General features: G+C 41.0%; 1 protein-coding gene across 2 annotated transcripts in view; it reads right to left on the bottom strand.

Annotated features, from left to right (window-relative positions):
• Positions 1-27,071, bottom strand: part of DDX50 (DExD-box helicase 50) — a 53,482-nt gene that overhangs the window by 6,981 nt on the left and 19,430 nt on the right. For both annotated transcript variants that reach the window (XM_039478363.2, XM_039478364.2), the window contains 7 exons: positions 26,158-26,307; positions 11,910-12,071; positions 10,957-11,076; positions 9,834-9,907; positions 9,141-9,300; positions 4,247-4,381; positions 1,658-1,702 (listed from right to left, as the gene is read on the bottom strand). In XM_039478363.2, coding sequence (XP_039334297.2) covers positions 1,658-1,702; positions 4,247-4,381; positions 9,141-9,300; positions 9,834-9,907; positions 10,957-11,076; positions 11,910-12,071; positions 26,158-26,307 — 846 coding nt within the window. The remainder of the gene's footprint in view (positions 1-1,657; positions 1,703-4,246; positions 4,382-9,140; positions 9,301-9,833; positions 9,908-10,956; positions 11,077-11,909; positions 12,072-26,157; positions 26,308-27,071) is intronic.

Here is a 27,071-nt window from a genome sequence, read left to right as displayed (position 1 = left end):
AGCACAGGAAAGTAGGTAAGCAGATGGACACAGAAATGAAACAAAACTGGCGATGAACTGATAATTGTTGAAACTAAGTGTTGGGTACATGGGGATTCATTATACAAGTCCATCATCTAAGAAATATTTGAGGCCAGGCACAGTGGCTCACGCCTGTAATCCCAGCACTTTGGGAGGGCAAGGTGGGCGGATTACGAGGTCAAGAGATCGAGACCATCCTGGCCAACATGGTGAAACCCCATCTCTACTAAAAATACAAAAAATAGCCGGGCATGGTGGCACGTGCCTGTGGTCCCAGCTACTTGGGAGACTGAGGTGGAAGAATTGCTTGAACCCAGAAGGCAGAGGCTGCAGTGAGCCGAGACTGCGCCACTGCACTCCAGCCTGGCGACAGAGCAAGACTCCATCTCAAAGAAAAAAATTGAAATGATTTATAGTAAAAAAATTTTTGGCTGGGCATGGTGGCTCATGCCTGTAATCCCAGAACTTTGGAAAGCCAAGGCAGGCAGATCACAAGGTCAGGAGATCAAGACCATCCTGGCTAACAAAGTGAGACCCTCTCTCTACTAAAAAAATACAAAAAATTAGCCAGGCATGGTGACACACCTATAGTTCCAGCTATTCAGGAGGCTGAGGCGGGAGAACTGCTTGAACCCAGGAGGTGGAGGTTATAGTGAGCCAAGATCACACCACTGCACTCCAGCCTGGGCAACAGAGTAAGACTCCATCTCAAAAAAAAAAAATTTTTTTGGCCAAGTATGGTGGTTCACACTAATATTCTCAACACTTTGGGAGGTCAAAGTGGGAGGATCACTTGAGGCCAGGAGTTCAAGACCAACCTGTGCTACAGACTCTCTCTACAAAATTTTTTTTAAAAATCAGCCAGGCATAGTGGCACAGGCCTTGTAGTCCTAGCTACTTGGGAGGCTGAGGTGGGAGGATCACTTGAGCCCAGGAATGCAAGGTTGCAATGAGCTATGATTGTGCCACTGCACTCCAGCCTGAGAGGGTGTCCATCTCTTTAAAAATAAATTTAATTCTGGCTGGGTGCTGTGGCTCACGCCTGTAATCCCAGCTCTTAGGGAGGCAAAGGTGGGAGGATAGCTTGAGCCCAGGAGTTCGAGATCTGCCTGGGCAATACAGCAAGACCTTGTTCTCTAAATAAATAAATAAAAATAAAAAAATAATAATAAAAATAAATTTAATTTTAAAGGCCAGACACAGTGGCTCTTGCCTGTAATCCCAGCACTTTGGGAGGCCGAGGTGGACAGATCACAAGGTCAGGTGATTGATACCATCCTGGCCAACATGGTGAAACCCCGTCTCTACTAAAAATATATAAATTAACCAGGAGTGGTAGCGTGCGCCTATAGTCACAGCTACTCAGGAGGCTGAGGCAGGGGAATAGCTTGAACCTGGGAGGTGAAGGTTGCAGTGAGCCGAGATTGTGCCACTGCACTCTACCCTGGCAACAGAGCAAGATGCCGTCTCAATCAATCAATTGATTTTAATTTTTAAACAGACTGGATATTTTATATTAAGGAATTCTTCATTGACTTAGGCATGATAATGACACTATGACTATGTTTCCCAAAATATCCCAATCTAAATTTAGAGAATGTACTCAACGATTTAACAGATAAAACTTTAAAAATACCTGTAACCTTTCTGACTCAGTTGTAGGAACATCAAAGCAAACACCCTAAAAGCAAAATAAAAACATTTTAAATTAGATGCATATGTGGTATTTTTGTTTTGCTAATAATGCATGACACAGTGGCTACTTAATGTATTTTCTAAATTTAAAAAGTAAACACTGTAAGAAGAATTTACAACTACTACTAAGAATCTAGAGTATTCTCTAGAAGAGTTTGTGTAGACAGTATATGTTGTTCCACGTCCCTTGTAAAATGATCCTTCTAATAAATTTATTTTAAAATTTAATGACAAAGTTTCATTTACAAAGAGCTGCAGCAGGCCAGGCGAGGTAGCTCATGCCTGTAATCCCAGCACTTTGGGAGGCCAATGCAGACAGATTGTTTGAGTCCAGAAGTTTGACCAAGACCAGCCTGGGCAACATGGACAAACCCTGTCTCTATTTAAAAAAAAAAAAGCAGGCCGGACGCGGTGGCCCAAGCCTGTAACCCCAGCACTTTGGGAGGCCGAGGCGGGTGGATCACAAGGTCAAAAGATCGAGACCATCCTGGTCAACATGGTGAAACCCCGTCTCTACTAAAAAATACAAAGAATTAGCTGGGCATGTTTGTGCGTGCCTGTAATCCCAGCTACTCAGGAGGCTGAGGCAGGAGAATTGCCTGAACCCAGGAGGCAGAGGTTGCGGTGAGCCGAGATCGCGCCATTGCACTCCAGCCTGGGTAACAAGAGCGAAACTCCGTCTCAAAAAAAAAAAAAAAAAAAAAAAAAGCAAAATTCAGCCAAGTGTGGTGGTGCATGACTGTAGTCCCAGCTACTTGGGAGGCTGAGGTGGGAGGATCACTTGACCCTGGATGGCAGAGGCGGCAGTGAGCTGAGGTCACATCAACCTGGGTGACAGGGGAAGACCCTATTTAAAAAAAAAAAAAAGCAAAAAACTGCAGTGCTTATTAGATAGTAAGAATGATATAATCCAAGATGTTTCCTCTATGGTCTTGGTTGTCAATAAGCTGAAAATTAATTTAATACTCAAGTATAGCAACTAATTTGGCCTATGTATCTTGCTATTTTTTCCCTCCCCTCTACTTTTTTTCCTGAAAGTGTGTATTTGTCTCATACTTGCCCCACATCTTTTTTTTAAAGTTAATACTAAACTTTCAGAGAGACATTACTTGCAATATACAATCTAGTTAATAAATTCCAAGCTAGAATGAACCTATGCAGTAAAGTTAATAACATAATGTTGTTTTTCAAAACCATTAGATGAAATCAGTCACAAGATTACAGTTTTAATTTTGCTATATAAATGTATTAAAATATTTATTTAATTCATATCATTAACTCATTAACGACCAAGAGCAGGCCACTTAAAAACCAAACTGCATGTTCTCAAAATTATAGAGCTGTTTACTGCAATAATAAGTTACTTAGTCTTAGAGAATGAACACACACACTAGGTGCAATGGCTCAAGCCTGTAATCCCAGCACTTTGGGAGACTGAGGCAGGTGAATCCCTTGAGCTCAGGAGTTCAAGGGCAGCCTGGGTAACATGGCAAAACCCTGTCTTTACCAAAAATAATAATAATATAGGCTGGGTACAGTGGCTCATGCCTGTAACCCAAGCACTTTGGGACACCGAGGTAGGAGGATCACCTGAGGCAAGAAGTCCAGCCTGGCCAACATGGTGAAATCCCATTCCCCCACTGAAAAAAAAAAAAAAGGTAGCAGGTACCTGTAATCTCAGCTACTTGGGAGTCTGAGGCAGGAGAATTGTTTGAACCTGGGAGGCAAGAGGTTGCAGTGAACCGAGATCGTGCCATTGCACTCCAGCCTGGGTGACAAGAGTGAAACTACGTCTCAAGATAATAATAGGTTAGATGCAGTGGCTTGTGCCTGTAATCCCAGCACTTTGGGAGGCCGAGGTGGTTGGATCGCAAAGTCAGGAGTTTGAGACCAGCCTGGCCAACAGAGTGAAACCCTATCTCTACTAAAAGTACAAAAAATTAGCCAGGCACAGTGGCATGTGCCTGTAATCCCAGCTACTCAGGAGGCTGAAGCAGGAGAATCACTTGAACCTGGGAGCGGAAGTTGTAGTGAGCCAAGACTGCGCCACTGCACTCCAGCCTGGGCGACAGTGCAAGACTCTGTTTCAAAAATAATAATAATAATGATAATAATAATACAAAAAGGGCAGGTGCAGTGGCTCACTTCTAATAATCTCAGCACTTTGGGAGTCCAAGGCAGGAGGACCACTTGAGCCTGGGCAAACAGACCCCATCACATAAAGTAGTAAATAAATAAAATGTAAAAAATAAAAAGAATAAACACATGTATACAACCACATATGCTATGTGGCAGAAACTTAGATAACTTGGGTATTAGACAGTCAAACTGAACAGAATGACTTACAGCTCTGGAGGAATGGGTTACGTAAATAATGCCCCAAATTAATAAGTGGAAACAAACTAACACAGAAAAAGCAGTATTATTCATACCATTAGGATTCAAAAAGAGAAAGAACAACATTTGCTAGTGTTTATAAACATTTGGGGTAGTTGATTTAAAAGCTATTTAATTGTCTAGAAAAGCCTACCATATTTCCTTTCAGGAGGCACATTCTGGTAATCTGAGACACTGCATTACTACTCAGCTTTCTGTTAAGTTCTTTCCAAGCACAGCTGACATCCTGTATTTCCTCCAGGCTTTCCAGAGTCATGGTCACAAATCCCTTAAGGAATAAAAATCACATTATGTTTGGAAATACATCAGCAGCAGCAGTACAATGAAATTCTAACTCTATAGTCCTTCAAGACTTAATTGTGCATTTCTTATGAGCCAAAAGTATAACACTGCAGCAGCTAAAAAACTTTTTTGAAACTACAATATTAGAAGAATAGTGTTTATAGATAATTGAAAGTACTATTCTATGTATTGCTGTAAAACTATATTTAATTCTAACCATTATGTTTTAAGAGAGAATTAGGAATTAAGCAAACCAGAGCCAAGAAAGACAACAAGGTAGTGAAGAATTAAGGAAATGCTGAAGGAGTCAAAGTCAGCTTGCAATGAAAGCCTTGGCTGTGCTCAGTGGCTCACATCTATAATCCTAGCACTTTGGGAAACCAAGGCGGGTGGGTCGCTTGAGCTCAGGAGTTCAAGACCAGCCTGGGCAACATGGCGAAACACCATCTCTACCAAAAAAAAACAAAAAACAAAAAACAAAAACTAGCCAGGTATCACATCACCACATGCCTATAGTCCCAGCTACTCAAGAGGCTATAGTAAGAGAATTGCTTGAGCCCAGGAGGCAGAGGTTGCAGTGAGCTGAGATCGTGCCACTGCATTCCAGCCTGGGTAACAGAACCAGACCTTGTCTCAAAAACAAAAAAAAAGAAAAGAAATACAACACAAATTTCTTTACTTTTTTTTTTTTTTTTTTTTTTTTTTTTGAGACAGAGTCTTGCTCTGTGACCCATATTGGAACGCAGTGGCACAATCTCAGCTCACTGCACCCTCAACTTCCTGGACTTAAGGAATTCTCTCACCTCAGCCCCATGAGCATCTGGAACTACAGGTATGTGCCACCATGCCAGGCTAATTTTTGCATTTTTAGTAGAGACAGGATTGCCCAGGTTGGTCTTGAACTTCTGGACTCAAGTGATCTGCCTGCCTCAGCATCCCAAAGTGCTAGAATTACAGGCATGAGCCACCATGCCTGACTAATTTCTTTAAACTTTTGAAGGACTGTTACATAAGCAAAAATTTATTTGTTCTGTAACACTTCACTAATAGCAAAAGAATCAACATTAAGAAGATATGGGGATACATTCATCAAACAAATATTTATTAAGTGCTCCCTACATATATGCCACAGACTGTACTAGGTGCTAGAGATTCAGCAATAAGTAGTCCTTCCTTTCATGGAAAGTAGATTCTAGTGCATGTGCGTGTACATATGCCTGTATGTGGGGTGGGTGGGGGGTACATAGTAAACAAATAACCAAATATATGGAATGTCATATAGTAATAAGCATCACAAACAGGAATAAAGCAGGGCTTAGGGAATAAAGAGTACAGGGAGGAGTATGCTATTTTAGAGTGATCAGGAAAGATCTCCCTGGCATGATATTTGAGCAGAGATCAGAATGAAATAAAAGAGGAAGCAACATGGTTATTAGAGGAGAAGAACATTCAAGACAATGAAAGTAGGTGCTAAGGCCCTGTGCAATAGTTAAGTTTATGTCTGAGGAAAACCAAATAGGTTAGGTTGGCTGAAATAAGCAAAGGGAGTGGGATAGGGATAAGAGATGATGTCAAGGAGGCAGCAAGAGGAAAAGCCTATAGGATATTCATGATAAAGACTTTGGGTTTTGGTTCAACCCATGAAAGAAATTTCAAGCCACTAACACCCTGTTTCTAATATGTTTAATCAGAGATTAAATGACCCATTTGCCAAAGAGGGATTCTTTATTGGATAAGGGTTGAGACTAAATGACTTCTTAGGTACTTCTTAGCTGCAAATCTCAATACTTTCTAAAGAAATATGTTTTAAATACTGTCTTAAGAAGCATTTGGTGGGTTATTAGAGATATTTGCTTAGTGCTTTTAGTAACGCCACAAGTTACTAATTACAGAGAGTAAAATATACCTTATAATATGGCAGTTTCCATCTTAAACAAATGCTCAAACTAAGCATTACTGGTACTGGAGCAATCTAACATTTTATGCCTCATGACATGATGCAGTATGAGGTACATATTAGCTATAAAGTACTCTTGCCAAAAACATTTAACCTAAATATAAAAATCAAGCTTTGGCATTACTTCCAGTTTAAAAGAGGATAAAGGTAAAAGTTAAATGATGCTTGAAGAGAAATTCAGACAAATCCAGACAGTGAGATATTCTACCAAACAACTGACCTAGACTCTTTACCAAATCAGTATCAGAAAAAAATTTAAAGATGAGAAAATAGTTTCAGACTAAAAAAGACTAAAAGAGACATAATACCAAATGTAACATAGAAAACTTAATTAGATCCTGAATTATAAAAAGATACACACAAATAGGTATATGTATACATATGGATAAACAGAATGGAGTCAAATAAGTCACTTGCAGCAAAACGAGATTTAGCTAAACTATTAACACATACCAGGTAGAAAACATCAGATACTCCAGCTGCATTTATTTCTGCAAATAAGTCACCTCCAAGTTAACCTGCCCTGTCTTTTTGGTCCCTCCTCCCCATCGCAGGGGATGTGCTGCCCAAAATTAGTCTGTTATGTTATTATTTGAAAATCCTGCCAGCAGGCTCTAATCTTATAGATGTCTCCAGGATGAGGCTCGCTCACTCTCTCTCTCCACTCAGACATAACAGAGCTCTTTTAAAAAATTCTCTTCACCAAGAAACTCCCCTCACTTATACTTGAGTAAGTAAAAAAAAAATCACTGAGCTACCTTTACCAATGGTTCTGGTGTGGTATATATATATATATTTTTTTTTGAGACGGAGTTTCGCTCTTGTTATACAGGCTGGAGTGCAATGGCGCGATCTCGGCTCACCGCAACCTCCGCCTCCTGGGTTCAGGTAATTCTCCTGCCTCAGCCTCCTGAATAGCTGGGATTACAGGCACGCACCACCATGCCCAGCTAATTTTTTGTATTTTTAGTAAAGACGGGGTTTCACCATGTTGACCAGGATGGTCTCGATCTCTCGACCTCGTGATCCACCCGCCTCGGCCTCCCAAAGTGCTGGGATTACAGGCTTGAGCCACCGCGCCCGGCTTTTTTTTTTTTGTATTTTTAGTAGAGACGGGGTTTCACCATCTTGATCAGGATGGTCTCGATCTCTTGACCTCGTGATCCACCCACCTCGGCCTCCCAAAGTGCTGGGATTACAGGCTTGAGCCACCGTGCCCGACCTCTGGTGTGGTATATTTTGACATGTGATACTAACCTGGCAGCAGGCCAGTTCAGATGATGTTATACTTACACAAACCCTCCACACACACAGGCATTTCTTACTTTGCATGCTACTGTGCTAATTGTGCAGAAGCTATTTTTTACTTTGCAGGATTCCATGGAAACTTACAAATGAAACAGGTTCTGGTATACAAGTTTCAGTTAACAAAGGTCTGTACAAAGTAAGCATTTCCTATATTTCTCTCCAAATACGCAGAAAGACAGACAGACATTTTCAGGATAATGAGAAAAATATGGATATGAACTAAATATTTGATGATACAGAACTATCATTAATTTTAACAGATTAGATTATTGTATTGTGACTAGTAGGAGAATACCCTTATTCTCAGAGGATGCATGTTGAAATATTTAGGGATGATATCACAGTGTTTCAACTTACTTTCGAATTGATTTAGAAAAAAAAAAATATAGGCCAAGCGAGGTGGCTCACGCCTGTAATCCCAGCACTTTGGGAAGCTGAGGCGGGAGGATCACCTGAGGTCAGGAGTTTGAGACCAGCCTGACCAATATGGTGAAACCCCATCTCTATCAAAAATACAGTAACTAGCTAGGTGTGGTGGCATACGCCTATAGTCCCAGGTACTCAGGAGGCTAAGACAGGAGAATTGCTTGAACCCTGGAGGCGGAGGTGGCAGTGACCCAAGATCACACCACTGCACTCCAGCCTGGGCGATCACAAACTCTGTCTCAAACAAAAATAAAACAAAAAACATAAAGTTATAAAGCAAGAAAGAAGATATTGAATGGTTTCTAAAAGAAATGATAAATGTTTAAGACAATGAATATGCTAACGATCCTGATCTGATCCCTATACATGGTATGTATTGAAACATCACTATGTACATTATAAATATGTACAATTATTACATCTTTTTTTTTTTTGAGATGGAGTTTTGCTCCTGTCGCCCAGGATATGGTGCAATGGCACGATCTCAGCTCACTGCAAACTCCACCTCCCAGGTCCAAGCAATTCTCCTGCCTCAGCCTCCCGAGTAGCTGGGATTATAGGAATGAGCCACCATACTCGGCTTATTTTTGTAATTTTAGTAGAGTCGGGGATTCGCCATGTTGGCCAGGCTGGTCTTGAACTCATGAACTCAAATGATCCACCCACCTTGGCCTCCCAAAGTCCTGGGATTACAGGTGTGAGCCACCATGCCCGGCAGTACATGTCACATTTTTTTAAAAAATTAGAAATTAAGAGCTAAAAAAGGATATAAAGCAAGTAATGCACAATTTTAACAGTTGAGTCTAGGTGGATGGTATGTGGCTACTGCCTTATTCTTTCAGTTTTTCTGTGGGTTTGAAAAATCTCTGGAAGACGTGATTGTCAAAAAAGGATTTATTAGGGAGTAGAGGAGAATAAGGAGACCAGTTTCTCATAGACCAAAACAGTTTTGTTTTTTTTTTTTTGCACAAGAAACACAGTAATTCACTATACAATATTTACTATGGTTCAACGTTAACCTTTTCCCACTCACGGACAATTCACAGATTTCTACCTTATCAGAGGTGATCAAAGATCGTGGTTCGAAGCTTGATGCACCAGAAATGTGGGCTAAGGCTGCAGCCAGTGCATCCACTGCCCCTTTTTCTTCTATCAGTCTCTGAGCTGATGGTCGGAAAAAATCAACAGCAGCATAAGAAACGGAAGCCAGAGACCTATGGTTTAAAAACAGTATTCTTGGTCAAGATGCAGGGAAAAAATAAAAGAAGATAAATAGGAAAAAGAAAGAGTAACTTTTTCTTTTCTTTTCTTCTCTTTTTTGAGACAGAGCCTTGCTCTGTCACCCAGTCTGGAGTGCACTGGCACAATCTTGGCTCACTGCAGCCTCAACCTCCCAGGCTCAAGCAATCCTCCCGCCTCAGCCTTCCAAGTAGCTGGAACTACAGGTGTATGCACCACCACGCCGGGCTAATTTTTGTATTTTTTGTACAAACAAGGTTTCACCGTGTTAGCCAAGCTAGTCTCAAACTCCTAAGCTCAAGCAATCTGCCCACCTCAGCCTTCCAAAGTGCTGGAATTACAGGCATGCACCACAGTGCCCAGCTAAAACATTTTTATATTTTAATATAACTAAATGTCTGCTGGTAAAACTGGTGATTAAAATTTTCTGCTATTTGAACTAGGAGAGCTTATAGATGAATAGCCTAATACAAAAGAAATAATTGTTCAGCAAGCTCAGAAAGCATACCTGATGGCATCCATGCTTTTAGATTTAACTAAATCCATCGTAGAAGGAACACCTACACGTTTAAAAGTAATTCCCTGAAAATGAAAGAGTTACATTAAAGAAAAATGGAAGTCTTTAAAATTAATTCCTAAATTAATATAGTAATAGCCTGTTGAATTTCTATCTCTTGGACTTAAAGATTTCAAAGCCCTAGCAGATTAAAAGATCTGTTTTATCCTTTTTTATTTTTTTTTGAGACACAGTCTTGCTCTGTCACCCAGGCTGGAGTACAATGAAGCAATCACGGCAACCTCCACCTCCTGGGCTCAAGCGATTCTCCTGCCTCAGCCACCCTAGTAACTGGGATTACAGGCGCCTGCCACCATGCCCAGTTAGTTTTTGTATCTTTAGTAGAGATGGGGTTTCACCATGTTGGGCAGGCTAGACTCAAACTCCTGACCTCAAGTATCCGCCTGCCTCAGCCTCCCAAAGGGAGGGATTATAGGCATCAGCCACTGCACCCAGCCGAGATCTGTTTTTTTCTAATAAATCATCAGTTACAAATTTCCGAAAAATAATTTTTTGAAATGCCCCTTAGTTGCAATCATGGAATTTCACTTGCAAAACAAGTCTGATTAAAAAAAAAAAAAAAAAGATGTTATCAGCTTTTTTCCTCCTTATTACACTATCTCATTTTATGAAGTATATGAAATAGCACATAAAAATAGGAAAAATGTGAAATACCACAAAAAAATCCAGACCACAGAAAATGTACAGTTTCTTTAGAAACTATCCATTGTATCATTACTTAAAAGAATGTTAATTATACCAAGACGATCTTATAGTCACCCATTTACAATGCTAGACTAGACTGAGAAGTTCTGAAATCACAATGCACTTCTGATTTTAGTATGAAGAGAGAAACTCAAGGAAAAGATGAGAAAGTCAGCTCCACTGTCTTCACAGTAAAAGCTGTACTGAAGTCTTGAAGCTAATATAAATTTAGATCTCCACAGGCTTCACATCCAAATGCAGCTTAAACTGAGAAAGTTATAAAGACCTACTTGTGAGAATAAATATAAAAAGAGCTCTCTTCTAAGGCGCCATTTAGACAATAAGCCTGAAATAATTTAACTCTACTTACTGCTTTTTGCTCCACATATCTTAGTTGACCTCTTTCTCTTGGTTGATAAAAACATATACAAATCCCTGTCCGTCCAGCTCTACCTGTGCGTCCAGAGCGATGGATATAGGACTCAACATCCTAGAGATTGTAAGAGGTAATACTTTTTAAAAATCTGGCAAGTTCCAGTCATTCCAGAATCCAAATAATAATGTTAATAATAATAATAATAATACCTATTGCTCTTTTCAACATTCCAAACAATTTATATGTGTGGATTTTGAGGTAAAGGCAATAAGATTTAAAACCTTTTAATCTACTTAATCTTTTTTTTTTTTTTTTTTTTTTGAGACGGAGTTTTGCTCCTGTTACCCAGGCTGGAGTGCAATGGCGCGATCTCGGCTCACCGCAACCTCCGCCCCCTGGGTTCAGGCAATTCTCCTGCCTCAGCCTCCTGAGTAGCTGGGATTACAGGCACGTGCCACCATGCCCAGCTAATTTTTTGTATTTTTAGTAGAGACGGGGTTTCACTATGTTGACCAGGATGGTCTCGATCTCTTGACCTCGTGATCCACCCGCCTCGGCCTCCCAAAGTGCTGGGATTACAGGCTTGAGCCACCGCGCCCGGCCTAATCTACTTAATGTTTTTTAAAAAATAAAAATCAGTTCCCTATGAGAAGGAAATTTAAAATAATAATAATAATCATCATCATCATCATCTATTCATCCCAGGTTTCTTTAAATGGCAACTTTTTATAATTCTCTGCCTGATTTTGTTGCTCCATGCTTCAAATCCAAACAATAAAATTAATCATCTGCAAAGGTAATATGACCAATTTAATACCACAGTAACAAAAAATGGCTAAAAGCAAGAAGAGATGACATATTTTTCACATCCCAAGCAATAAATTATAAATTAAATGGGAATTTATAAAATTGCTCTTATCTTCCCCAAATCAAATCCCATTTCCTACCTGAGGAGGAGAACTCTGAATAACCAGGTCAACTTCAGGAATGTCCAAACCACGGGCAGCCACATTGGTTGCCACCAAAACTTTAAAACTACCTTCTCTGAAGCCTTTTAGTGTAATTTCTCTTTGTGACTGTGCAATGTCCCCATGTAAACACTGGGCATTCTATTTGAGAAAGAGGGAGAAAATTAAGTGTACAGTTCATAGTTGCAACTGATATCACTGCAATACCATCTAGTCTGTGCTCCTTTTGCATGTTTTTTTTTTTTTTTTTTTGAGACGGAGTTTCGCTCTTGTTACCCAGGCTGGAGTGCAATGGCGCGCTCTCGGCTCACCGCAACCTCCACCTCCTGGGTTCAGGCAATTCTCCTGCCTCAGCCTCCTGAGTAGCTGGGATTACAGGCACGCGCCACCATGCCCAGCTAATTTTTTGTATTTTTAGTAGAGACGGGGTTTCACCGTGTTGACCAGGATGGTCTCGATCTCTTGACCTCGTGATCTACCCACTTCGGCCTCCCAAAGTGCTGGGATTACAGGCTTGAGCCACCGCGCCCGGCCCTTTTGCATGTTTTTAAATCTTACTTTCTGAAAATATTTAACATAAAATGTAAAAGCTTCCCTAATACTAGCCACTTAGAAATAGTTCCCTACTAAGAGTGTGGTAATATTCTGTCAGATTTTTTTTATTTTTGAGATGGAGTTTCATTATTGTTGCCCAGGCTGGAGTGCAATGGCTTGATCTTGGCTCACTACAACCTCTGCCTCCTGTGTTCAAGCAATTCTCCTGCCTCAGCCTCCCAAGTATCTGGAATTACAGGCATGTGCCTACCACGCCCAGCTAATTTTGTATTTTTAGTAGAGATGGGGGTTTCTCCATGTTGGTCAGGCTAGTCTCAAACTCCTGACCTCAGGTGATCTGCCCACCTTGGCCTCCCAAAATGCTAGGATTACAGTCATGAGCCACCACGCCGAGCCCAGACTTTTTTTTGGTTTTGTTTTTTTGAGGCAGAGTTTCATTCTTATTGCCCAGGCTGGACTGCAATGGCGCAATCTCAGCTCACTACACCCTCCACCTCTCAGGTTCAAGCAATTATCATGCCTCAGCCTCCCGAGTAGCTGGGATTACATGCGTCCACCACCATGCCCAGCTAATTTTTGTATTTTTAGTAGAAACAGGGTTTCGCCATGTTGACCAGGCTTGTCTTGAACTCTGGACCTCAGGTGAGCCCTGGCCTTGGCCTCCCTAAGTGCTGGGATTACAGGTGTGCGCCACCACATCTGGCCACTTTTTTTAAAAATACACACATACAAACACACTTACACTACTCACATTACACTTGCATATATTATAACTTTATATATTTATTTATAAAATGGGATCAAATTATGTAGGTAGGGTTTTGTAATCTACTTTATAAATTTCCTGTATCTTAGCTATCCATATTTATAGGTAAAATGCTACTTATTTTTTTTAACTGTATATAATTTATTCATATGGATGCAGCAGTATCTATTTTAGCGAAATCCTACTGATGAACATTTAGGCTGTATTCAAATTTTCACCTTTAGAAACAATGCTGCAATGAACAACTTTGTACTTATATCCCTGGATGCCTCTGTATCTGTGTATTTCAGTAGGATACATATCTAGAAGTTGAATTCTGGGTCAAAATTATGAACACACAGCACTTTAACAGAAACTGTATTATAAAAAAAGTTGTGAACCTTTTATTCTTCAATACTCTATGAGTATTTATTTTATCATGCCCCACCCACCTTGTACATGATAAATCATTGTAATCTTTGTGAATTTAATAGGCAAAAATAATTTCCCAATCATGTTTTACTTTACATGTCTGTAATTTTTAGTGATGGTGAACCTATTTATATTGGGTTCATCTTCATCTAGGTTGCAAATTTCCTGGTACTATAAATACACTTCCTAGTATTCTTGATCACTATATTAATGTCAAAAAGTTCATTAACAATGATAAGGCCAGGCATAGTGGCTCATGCCTGTAATCCCAGAATTTTGGGAGGTTGAGGTGGGTGACTTGGAAGTCAGGAGTTAAAGACCAGGATGGCCAACATGGTGAAACCTTATCTCTACCAAAAATGCAAAGATTAGACAGGTGTGGTGGTGCAAGCCTGTAATCCCAGCTACTCGAAAGGCTGAGGCAGGAGCATCACTTGAACCTGGGAGAAGAAGGGTGCAGTGAGCTGAAATCACTCCACTGCACTCCAGCCTGGACAGCAGAGCAGGACTTTATTTCAAAAAAAAAAAAGTTTTTTACAATAATTTAACACCAACAGTATCTCAGCCTTGGTATCTAAATAGCTTAATGCATAAATGAATGAATTCAGTGGGTACTTGCTATCTGCCTGGATTATACCTGGTTCTAGAACACTAATAAAGAAATGGCTCTGGGGCAACCAGCTGACAGGCCTCTTCAATCCAGTATGATGTGTGCTATCACGGGTATAGGTTCAGAGTGTGACAGGAATATTTAAGAGGAAAATCCAACTCAATCTTGTTCAAGAGGAAGGCAACGCTGAAGCTGAGACATGACATCATAAGAAACTAGTAGGTAAAAAAAAAGGAGCAGAGGGCTAGGGAGTTCGTGGTAGAAGAAATCTCATACATAAAGAGTGGGGAGTGGAACCTACAAATATTTTAGCATTGCTGAAACCGTGAAAAGGGAGTGGGGAGGTGAGAGGATAGGGAGTGACAGATGAAATTGGAATAGAATATGAACTTTATCCTGAGGATAATATGAAACAATTGATTATAAACAGAAAAATATGAACATATTTAAATTATACAACCAGGCACAGTGGCTCACTCCTGTAATCCTAGAGCTTTGGGAGGCCAACACAGGTGATCACCTGAGGTCAGGAGTTCAAGACCAGCCTGTCCAACATGGTGAAACTCCGACTCTACTAAAAATACAAAAAAAGTAGCCAGGCACGGTGATGGGCACCTGTAATTCCAGCTACTTGGGAGGCTGAGGCAGGAGAATCACTTGAACCCAGCGAGGCAGAGGTTGCAGTGAGCCAAGATCGCACCACTGCACTCCAGCCTAGGTGACATAATGAGACTCTCTCTCAAAAAAAAAGAAAAGAAAAAAGAAATAAATGAGCCACTTTAAACCACAGGAGATAGAATCCAAAATTATGTAGTTGACTGGATGGCCAAGGGTGAGGAATAAATTCAAGAGTGATGCATAAATTTCTGGTTTAAACAATAGGTAGATGTATTATTTAGACCTAGAAAATGTTGGAGACAGAGTAAGTAAAGGAGTATAGAAAGTAATTTAGGTTTAGGAACATAATGGGTTGGTGTGTCTGCAGCCAATAGGTCTAGTATTCTTGAGGCAGATCCCAGTGAGATAAAGATTTGGGTATCATTAGCATATACTAGATGACTAGAGCCATAGGAGTTTATTAGATCTATTTATACATATCTATACTTCTATATTCCTATACTAATTGACCACTTGCTTCAAGAAAAGAAAAGTGCTATGCAAAATGCTTTAAATAAAAAAAATTTTTCTTTTTTTGAGACAGAGTCTTGCTCCATAGCTCAGGCTGGAGTGCAGTGGTGTGATCTCAGCTCACTGCAACCTCTGCCTCCCAGGTCCCCGTTCAAGCAATTCTCCTGCCTCAGCCTCCCAAGTAGCTGGGATTACAGGCGCAAGCCACCATGCCCAGCTAATTTTTGTATTTTTAGTAGAGATGGGGTTTCACTATGTTGGCCAGGCTGCCCTTGAATTCCTGATCTTGTGATCCGCCCGCCTCAGCCCGCAAAAGTGGTGGGATTACAGGCGTGAGCCACTGCACTTGGCCTAAATAAACAATTTTTTAAAAAATAAAATAGAGATGAGGTCTCACTATGTTGTCCAGGGTGGTTTAAACTCCTGAGCTGAAGTGATCCTCCTGCCTTGGCCTCCCAAAATGTTGGGATTACAGATGTGAACCACCATGCCTGGCCCATCTAAATCTTAAAATGGTAAAAAAGAAAGTAATTTTTAATACTTTTTAAATTTTATTTTTCATTTACTGTGGAGATGGGAGCTCACTCTATTGCCCAGGGTTGAGTGCAATGGCATGATCATTGCTTACTACATCCTGAACCTGCTGGGCTCAAGAAATGCTTCCCTCCTCAGCCTCCTCAGAAGCTTGGACCACAGGTGTGTCCCGCCACACCCAGGCTTTTTTTATATTTTTTGTAGAGACAGACTCTCACTATGTTGCCCAGGCTGCTTTTGAATGGCTGGCCTCAAGCAATTTTCCTGTCTTGACTTCCCAGAGAAATTCTTTTAATTTCAAAAATATCCTTTTATTATTATTAATATATATTTTTTTGAGACAGAGTCTAACTGTTGCCCAGGCTGGAGTGCAGTGGTACACTCTCGGCTCACTGCAACCTCTGCCTCCTGGGATCAAGCAATTCTCCTGCCTCACTAGCTGGGACTACAAGTGCGTGCCACCATGCCTGGCTAATTTTTTGTATTTTTAGTAGAGACGGGGTTTCACTGTGTTAGCCAGGATGGTCTCCATCTCCTGACCTCGTGATCTGCCCACCTTGGCCTCCCTAAGTGCTGGGATTACAGGCGTAAGCCACCCAACCAAGCCTATTATTTATTTCATTTATTTATTTCCTTGAGACAGAGTTTCCCTCTTATTGCCCAGGCCGATGTGCAATGGCAGAATCTCAGCTCACCAAAACCTCCGCCTTCCAGGTTCAAGTCATTCTCCTGCCTCAGCCTGCCTAGTAGCTGGGATTGCAGGTATATGCCACCACCCAGCTAATTTTTTTTTGTATTTTCAGTAGAGATGGGGTTCCTCCATGCTAGCCAAGCTGGTCTCAAGCTCCTGACCCCGTGATCCGCCCACCCTGGCCTCCCAAATTGCTAGGATTACAGGCATGAGCCACCACACCTGGCCTATTCATTTATTTTTTTTATTTTTTATTTTTTTTGAGACGGAGTTTTCGCTCTTGTTACCCAGGCTGGAGTGCAATGGCGCGATCTCGGCTCACCGCAACCTCCGCCTCCTGGGCTCAGGCAATTCTCCTGCCTCAGCCTCCTGAGTAGCTGGGGTTACAGGCACGCGCCACCACGCCTAGCTAGTTTTTTGTATTTTTAGTAGAGATGGGGTTTCACCATGTTGACCAGGATGGTCTCGATCTCTCAACCTCGTGATCCACCCGCCTCAGCCTCCCAAAGTGCTGGGATTACAGGCTTGAGCCACCGCGCCCGGCCTCATTTATTTTTAAGAGAGAGAATCTTGCTCTGTTGCCCAAGCTACAGTGAAATGGCAAAATCATAGCTCATTACAACTTCAAAATCCTGGGCTGAGAGATCCTCCCACCTTAGTCTCCTGACTAGCTGGAATTGTAGGCCTGAACCACGTGCTTGGCTCAAAAGTATCCCTTTAAATAGGAAGCTTAATTAATACAATTTCCATAATACATTTTTAAATGTTTAATTCATTCATATTTCTCCCTTTAAAAATTTATGTACTATATAAATGAAATGCCCAGGCTGGTCTCAAATTCCTAGGCTCAAGCAATCTTCCTGCTCTGGCTTCCCAAAGTGCTGGGATAACAGGCATGAGCCACCACACCTGGCTAATACTTGTTTTTTTTTAATTTACTTTTTCTTTTTTTTTTTTGAGACAGAGTTTCGCTCTTGTTTCCCAGGCTGGAGTGCAATGACACGGTCTCGGCTCACCACAACCTCCGCCTCCTGGGTTCAGGCAATTCTCCTGCCTCAGCCTCCTGAGTAGCTGGGATTACAGGCACGCGCCACCATGCCCAGCTAATTTTTTGTATTTTTAGTAGAGACGGGGTTTCACTATGTTGACCAGGATGGTCTCGATCTCTTGACCTCGTGATCCACCCGCCTCAGCCTCCCAAAGTGCTGGGATTACAGGCTTGAGCCACCATGCCCGGCCTTAATTTACTTTTTCTTCACCAAAAGCAGATGCTTGAAATACCACTTCTTAAAAGCAGGACAATATATGTACATGTATGTGTACATATGTAGGTAGGTACAAAATTATGCTACTAAGTAGCACATATGAGATTTAAACCCCAATCTGACTCCCAAATCTGTACTATTAATCACTATTCTTTTTTCCTCCATGAAAAATATGTAGAGTAAGAATCAGATTTGTGAGAAATGCCAATATTTAAAGTACAGACAAGAATATAAAAAGACCTCCGTAGAAACTGGGAAAGTTTAGCCAAAGAAGCAAAAAAAAACCTGCATGGTTATCATATAACCCAAGTTAAAAAAAATATTTCAACAGAATAAACATCTAATTTTTGAAAAAAAGTTATAAACAAATATACTTTAAATAAGTTGAATAGTTTTTCATAGTGGATTTTTCTATTGCAACACAGGTTTTTGGTAATTCTAGTACTTTGGGAGGCCGAGGTGGGAGGGCTGCTGAAGGCTAAGAGTTCTAGACTAGCCTGGGTAACAAGGAGATTATATCTCTACAAAAAAATAAAAAATTAGCCATGTGTGGTGGTGCATGCCTGTAGTCCCAGCTACTTGGGAGGCTGAAGTGAGAGAACCACTTGAGCCTGGGCGATTGAGGCTGCAGTGAGCTGTGATCACACCACTGCACTTCAGCCTGGGTGACAGAGAAAGACCTGTCTCAAAAAAAAGAGAGAACACAGGGTTTTTTCTTTACTTGATAATTTGTCCTAAGAAGAAAATACTACATTCATGCTACCAGTGATAGTTTCCAGGTCTCCAACTTTAAATAATTTTTTCTCCAAAAGAGAAAAAGAGTGAGTGCGTGTTGTGTGTGTGTGTGTGTGTGTGTGTGTGTGTGTGTGAGAGAGACTGTTTAATTATTTCATTCATTCATTCGTTCATTTAGAGAGAGGGTTCTTGCTGTGTTGCTTGGGGCTCAATCCATCCTCCCGCTTCAACATCCTGAGTAGCTGTGATTACAGGTGTACCACTAAACCCAGCTATTTAAAATTTAGAAGGCATTTTTTTCAGAGGAAACCAAGTAAAACTTGACTTTAGGGGGAAAAAAGTAAATTAGAATTTTAAAATAAAAAAAAAAAAAGAAACTATTCAGGTTCTCTGGTTAATCCATAAAATCCCATATAACTCCTGAGATACTACTAGTACTTTCTACCTAAATAGCAAAGTCACCCAGCAGAAGATAAATTCCATTCTCCAAACCACAGAAACATACTTTTTCTTTTTTTTAGAAACAGATTATTGTCCACTGAAAGAGGAACTCTCCCCCAGCCTCTGTAGCAAGGCGATTTCTTCAAGAACAAAAAATGGCTTCTGCAAGACAACTGCTACTGAGTATTTTAAAGCAATGAAAAGAAAGGTAACTCAATTACCCTCTACCACTCTTTCACTATTTAGCATCTATATGTTTATATAACTTTTTAAATTTTTTTAAGAGATAGGGTCTCGCTTTGTCGCCCAGGCTGGAAGGCAGTGTCATGATCATAGCTCACTATAACCTCGAACTCCTGGGCTCAAGCAATCCTTTTGCCTCAGCCTCCCAGATAGACAGGAATACAGGAACATGCCACCACACCTGGCTAATTTTTTTTTTTTTGAGACTGAGTCTCGCTCTGTTCCCCAGGCCAGAGTGCAGTGGAGTGATTTCAGCTCACTGTAACCTCTGCCTCCCAGGTTCAGGTGATTCTTGCGCCTCAGCCTGCCAAGCTGGGACTACAGGTGTGCACCACCAGGCCTGGATAATTTTTTTGTACTTTAATGGAGACTGGGTTTCACCATGTTGCACAAGATGGTCTTGAACTCCTGAGTTCAGGCAATCCACCTGCCTTGGCCTCCCAAAATGCTAGGATTACAGGCGTAAGCCACTGCGGCCAGCCCTGGCTAATTTTTAACTTTTTTGTAGAGATGGTGTCTCATTAGGCTGCCCAGGCTGGTCTCGAACTCCTGGCCTCCAGTGATCCACCAACATTAGCCTCCCAAAGTGCTAAAATTATATGCATGCCTAGCATATACTGGACATTTAAACATCAAGGCTAATGCTGCACGATTAGTTAAAATGACACTGAGGAAGACAGTGACTTTGAATCTCTAGTTCCCACATAATGCACATCAACTAGGATAACAAAACTAAAAATCCACACACAACACATATAACAAATAAGTGACAAGATGGTCTCATGATTTCCAAAACATAAGCAGAGAAGGATAAATCTTTTATCTACGTGGGGGAATTTGCTACTCCTAAGAACAGGTGATTCAGGGACCCCATCTTTCAGGTCTGCCATCTTGAAAGCATAATAAAAAGCTCCCTGGAAAGCATATTCTCAAACAAATTGTTGACAACAGCAGCTGAAACTGGCAGGAGTTTTTATATACTTGAGGGTGATTGTGAGGAGCCCAAGTTAAGGTCTGCAGGGACTGGAGCAAGCTGGGCCCAATATAAACTTTCAAAACTAACAGCGAATGGTCACTTTCCAGGACAAAGCCCCATGCTGAGGAGAAACTGCGGGGCAGAGGCTCTAAGCTAAGGATGCCAAGAATAACAAGATCAAAGAAAAAAAAGATCCAGTGAAAAGTGAGGAAAGACACAGCTAGAACTCAGAAAGTAGACCTTCTTTTTTTTTTAAACAGCTTTAGTCAGATATAATTTACAGACTATATTTTTAAACACTAACAAAAATAACAGAAGCAGCAGCTCTAGAGCTGTGATACCAGAGAAGTATTCTCACTAATACCTTCCCATCTAAAATTCAAAAAGCTTAACTTAATCTAAAAATGAGCAACATAAAAGATCACAGTCAAATCTCACGGAAAGTAATTAGGAAGGAAAAAAAGAATAAGCAAAATAAACTGGGTGCAGTGGCACACGCCTGTAGTCCCAGTTACTCAGGAGGTTAATGAGAAAGGATCCCTTAAGGCCAGGAGTTAGAGGCTGCAGTGTGCTATTACCATGTCTGTGAATAGCCAAGGCACTCCAACGCTGGCAACATGGCAGGAACTGTCTCTTAAAAAAAAGAAAAGAAAAATTGGTAGGCGTGGTGGCTCATCTCTGTAATCCCACCACTTTGGGAAGCCTAGGGAGGCAGATCACTTGAGGTCAGGAGTTCGAGACCAGCCTGGCCAACATGGTGAAACCCCACCTCTACTAAAAATAAGAAAATTAGCCGGGCATGGTGTTGCCTGCCTATAATCCCAGCTACTCTGGAGGCTGAGGCAGGAGAATTGCTTGAACCTGGGAGGCAGAGGTTGAAGTGAGTTGACATTGCACCACTGCACTCCAGCCTGGGCCACAGAGCGAGACTGTTTAAAAAAAAAAAAAAAAAAAAAAGCCGGGCGCGGTGGCTCAAGCCTGTAATCCCAGCACTTTGGGAGGCCGAGGCGGGTGGATCACGAGGTCAAGAGATCAAGACCATCCTAGTCAACATGGTGAAACTCCATCTCTACTAAAATACAAAAAATTAGCTGGGCATGGTGGTGCGTGCCTGGAATCCCAGCTACTCAGGAGGCTGAGGCAGGAGAATTACCTGAACCCAGGAGGCGGAGGTTGCGGTGAGCCGAGATCGTGCCATTGCACTCCAGCCTGGGTAACAAGAGCGAAACTCTGTCTCAAAAAACAAAACAAAACAAAACAAAAAAAAAGGCAGGCTATCTCCACAAATAAATTGATCTAGAAAAACTTATCCACGAAACAAATAAAAGTACAGCATTTTGAATGAGCTGAAAGACACTTATTAAGATATACATATATGACCAGGTACAGTGGCTCATGCCTGTAATCCCCCAATTAGGGAAGCCAAGGCAGGTGGATCACTTGAGGTCAGCAGTCGGAGACCAGCCTGGCCAACATGGCAAAACCCCATCTCTACTAAAAATATAAAACTTAGGCAGGTGCAGTGGTACACACCTGTAATCCCAGCTACTCTGGAGGCTGAGACACGATAATCGCTTGAACCTAAGATAAGGAGGCTGTAATGAGCCAATATCATACCACTGCACTCCAGCCTGGGTGACAGAGTGAAACTGTGTTCAAAAAAATAAATAAATAAATAAGAAATAAAATAAAATATACATATATATCATATATTGGCTGGACACAGTAGCTCTCGTCTATAATCCCAGCACTTTGGGAGGCAGAGGCAAGCAGATCACTTGAGATCAGGATTGAAAGCAGCCTGAGCAACTTAGAGATATCCCATCTCTACAAAAATAAAAACTTAGCCAGGCATGGTAGCACGCACCTGTGGTCTCAGGTACTTGAAGGCTGAGAGGATCACTTGAACCTGGGAGGTGATGGCTGCAGTGAGACAAGATCATGCCACTGCATTCCCGCCAGAGACCCCATCTCAGAAAAAAAAAAATTAAAAAGTATATTATACATATTAAATATATAAATAATATATATAAGTTTCTTAAATTACACACACACACACACACACACACACACACACACACACACAGATTTTTTTTTTTTAAGAGAAAGGGTCATACTCCACCGGGCATGGTGGCTCACACCTGTAATCCCAGCACTTTGGGAGGCTGAGGCCGGTGGATCACAAGGTCAGGAGTTCGAGACCAGCCTGGCCAATATGGTGAAACACCATCTCTACTATAAAAATACAAAAACTAGCAAGGTGTGGTTTTTGTGGTGCACACCTGTAGTCTCAGCCACTCAGGTGGCTGAGGCAAGAGAATCGCTTGAACCCAGGAAGTGGAGGTTGCAGCAAGCTGAAATTGCACCACTGCACTCCAGCCTGGGCAATACAGACAGACTCAATCTCAAAAAAGAAGAGAAAGAGTCATACTTTGTCACCCAGGATGGAGTACAGTGTCATGATCATAGCTCATTGTAACCTCTTAACTCAAGGACTTATGAAGTTCTCCCACATCAGCCTCCTGAGTAGCTGGGACTACAGGCACACACTACCACCTCTGGCTAAATTTTTTTTTTTTTTTGAGACAGAGTTTCGCTCTTGTTACCCAGGCTGGAGTGCAATGGCGCGATCTCGGCTCACCGCAACCTCCGCCTCCTGGGTTCAGGCAATTCTCCTGCCTCAGCCTCCCGAGTAGCTGGGATTACAGGCACGTGCCACTATGCCCAGCTAATTTTTTGTATTTTTAGTAGAGACGGGGTTTCACTATGTTGACCGGGATGGTCTCGATCTCTCGACCTCATGATCCACCCACCTCGGCCTCCCAAAGTGCTGGGATTACAGGCTTGAGCCACCGCGCCCGGCCTAATTTTTTTTTTTTTATAGAGATGGAGTCTTGCTCTGTTGCCCAGGCTTGTCTTGAACTCCTGGGCTCAAGCAATCTTCCAGACTTGGCCTCCCAGAGTACTGAGATTACAGGTGTGAGCCACCATGCCTGCTGGAAGAAAGAAATTTAATGCTGTTAAAGAACAAAAATCAAAGGCCGGCCGCGGTGGCTCAAGCCTGTAATCCCAGCACTTTGGGAGGCCGAGACGGGTGGATCACGAGGTCGAGAGATTGAGACCATCCTGGTCAACAAGGTGAAACCCCGTCTCTACTAAAAATACAAAAAATTAGCTGGGCATGGTGGCGCGTGCCTGTAATCCCAGTTACTCAGGAGGCTGAGGCAGAAGAATTGCCTGAACCCCGGAGGCGGAGGTTGCGGTGAGCCGAGATCGCACCATTGCACTCCAGCCTGGGTAACAAGAGCGAAACTCCGTCTCAAAAAAAAAAAAAAAAAAAAGAACAAAAATCAAATTAAAAAAACTTTTCAGTCTTTCAATGAGATAAAATGACTCATGAAATAAGCAGAAATAAAAGATAACTTTTCACAAATGAAGACTATACTAGAAAGAGCAAAAGACTGAATAAACACAACATATTTCTTAAAAATGGGAAATTTTGAGGCATGTGCAGTAGTGCATGTCTACAGTCCCAGCTACATGAGTTCAAAGCTATAAAGTGCCATGATTACATGTGTGAATAGCCACTGCACTCCCATGTGGGCAACACAGCAAGACCCTGTCTCTTAAAGAGAGAAGTTTTGAAACTGAATAAAGAAAAATATAAAAAAGGCTTAATGTATAATAAGTGAAAGAAAGCTCAAAAAAAAAAAAAAAAAAAAAGATTTGATATAAAGTGACCAGGGAGAGTCAAAAAGGAGAGCCAACATATGTACAAGAGTCCTTAAAGAAGAAAACCAAAGTGATTGGAAAACCAAATACTAAAAATCGTCATTCAAGAAAATTTTGCTGAAACTTTTAAAAAATGCACATGAAACTACAAACTGAAAGTGCACTCTGTGTACCCAGAAAAACTGACAAAGAACACCACCAAAATATATTCTAGTAAAACTACTGATTTTTAAAGAAAATCACTTACAAAAAAGATTTTAAGATAATCACATAAAAGGAAAAAAGATCAGACTGGCATCTTTTTATAGCGATGCTTTATTCCAAAAACAATAAAGTAACACATTTAAGACAATGAAGGAAAGAAAATGTGAACCAAGAATTTCATATACAGCCAAAATAATTTTCAGGTGTAAAGTCACAAACAAGGTATTATCAATAGGCAATATTGTTTCCATAAGCCCTTTTCTCAGGAATCTACTCAGTAACAAGTCACAAACCACAAAAATGACTGAAGAGACATTGACATAAGGACTGATTATCGGTGGACGTTAACATCACAGAAAGAACTAGACATATATACCTCCTGCTGGAAGTACACCACCTATGAAGTAGTTCTGCCCTAAACAAACAAACCTGAATATTCAGAAAATATAGAAGAGAGGAACATGTTAAATGACATCATGGGGAAGCAATACTCTAGATTTATGACAACTGAGTTTCTTAAACAAAAAAAGCTGCAAAAAAATAAAAAACAAAGGAGTAATCCATATATTAAAAGCTACTTAATAAAATCACACAATGTAAGAATCTTATTTGGACCCAGATTCAGGAAAACCAACAATAAAAGAAAATAAGCATTTGTAAGACAACTGATAATGTGAAATGAATTAACATTTTTAATTATTAATTTTTTAGATGTGATAACAGTATTGTTGGGTTTTTTTTTTTGAAAATTCTTTTTAGAGACACATACCCAAACATTTATGGATATAATAATATGATATCTAGGTTTTGTATCAAAATGATTCTGAAAGAGGAGGTAGGTTGGCATATAGATAAAATAATTATTGAAACTGGAGGATTAATACATAGGGGTTCATTATACGATTCTATCAACTTTTGTACATGTTTGAAATTTTCTATGAAAGGTTTTTTGTTTGTTTGTTTTTTGAGATGGAGTCTCAGTGTGTCGCCCAGGCTGGACAGTAGAGGCACCATCTCAGCTTACTGAAACCTCCACGTCTTGGATTCAAGCAATTCTCCTGCCTCAGCCCCCTGAGTAGCTGGGATTACAGGCACCCATCACCACCTCTGGCTAATGTTTGTAATTTTAGTAGAGATGGGGTTTCACCATCTTGGCCAGGCTGGTCTTGAACTACTAATCTCAGGTGGTCCACCCGCCTTGGCCTCCCAAAGTGCTGGGACTACAGGCGTGAGCCACCGCACCCAACCAAAAGGTATTTTTTAAGAAAGAAAAAGACACATAGATTTAGCATTCTGATTCATGAATTTAATAAAAATTTCTAGTTTTATAACACAACTCTAAAATATTACTCTCTTTTACTTGTAGAAATTAATTTTGTTTCAACCTTTATGATCTCCACATCACATTTTCAAAGTCTTAAAAAACTGATAAAACTTGATAGAGGTCAGGTGTGGTGGCTCAAATCCATAATCCCAGTACTTCAGCAGGCCAAGGAAGGGTTGAGGGGGAGCGGATTACTTGAGCCCAGGAATTCAAGCCCAGCCTTGGCTACATGGTGAAATCTCACCTCTATAAAATATGCACAAAATTAGCTGGGCATTGTGGCATGCACCTGTAGTTCCAGCTACTTAGGAGGCTGAGGTGGGAGAATCACCTGAGCCCAGGAAGTCTAGAATGCAATGAACCATGATTGTGCCACTGCATTCCAGCCTGGGCATAAGAAGGAGACCCTGTCTCAAGACAAACAAACAAACACTGATAAAATTCTATCCTGGTATCAGGTCACAGGATTATAGGTGTGAGCCATTGCACCCAGCCTTACAACTCAATTTTGAGAATAACTTATCAAATCTGGTCCACAAAGGACAATATGATTTTTGTTCAGTGATTCATCCTCGTAATTTCCATTAGAGAAAGCATTAAAAAAAGACGTACCTGTTTTATGTGTGGATTCATGGCCATTTCAGTTACATTCTTCTTGGTCTCACAGAAAATAATAGCCCTCCCTTCAGACCCACTGTAGACTTGAAGGACATCTCCAATAACTGCTGGCCTCTGAGACCAATGACACTGGATAGCCAAATGCTTTGAAGAAAGAAAATATCATATTATTTGTTTCATTAAGATTATTTAAAAATATTTCTCTAGTAATATTTTTTCTATCTGTTCAAGAATTAGCCTTCCTGGAAGTCTGTAAGACAAAGACTCTCCTCAGCCACACTTACAAACAAGATAGACAAAGGGCCATCAATAAACAACTTGATGAAAGAATAAACAAACTGCAGTATATTGAAACAGAACACCATTCAGTAATTAAAAGAAACCAACTACTGATATACATGGAAAAACATGAAGCTTAAAAAATATACTGAGTGAGGGCCACGCGTGGTGGCTCACACCTGTAATCCCAGCACTTTGGGAGGCCAAGGCGGGTGGATCACGAGGTCAAGAGATCGAGATCATTCTGGTCAACATGGTGAAACCCCGTCTCCACAAAAAATACAAAAAATTAGCTGGGCATGGTGGCGCGTGCCTGTAATCCCAGCTACTCAGGAGGCTGAGGCAGGAGAATTGCCTGAACCCAGGAGGCGGAGGTTGTGGTGAGCCGAGATCGCGCCATTGCACTCCAGCCTGGGTAACAAGAGCAAAACTCCACCTCAAAAAAATAATAATAATAATAAAAAATATACTGAGTGAATAAAGTCTTACAGAAAATGACCACATACAGTACCATTCCATTTATATGAAGTTCTAGAATAGGCAATACCAATCTATTGTGGAAGAAAATCAGAACAGTGATTGTCTCTGAACTGAGGATACTAATTGGGAAGGGGCATGAGGGAACTTTC

Source organism: Saimiri boliviensis, chromosome 12 (genome assembly GCF_048565385.1).
Source record: "Saimiri boliviensis isolate mSaiBol1 chromosome 12, mSaiBol1.pri, whole genome shotgun sequence".
Taxonomy (NCBI): domain Eukaryota; kingdom Metazoa; phylum Chordata; class Mammalia; order Primates; family Cebidae; genus Saimiri; species Saimiri boliviensis.
The sequence above is the reverse complement of the archived record's forward strand: the minus strand, read 5'-3'. Positions and strand labels throughout refer to the sequence as shown.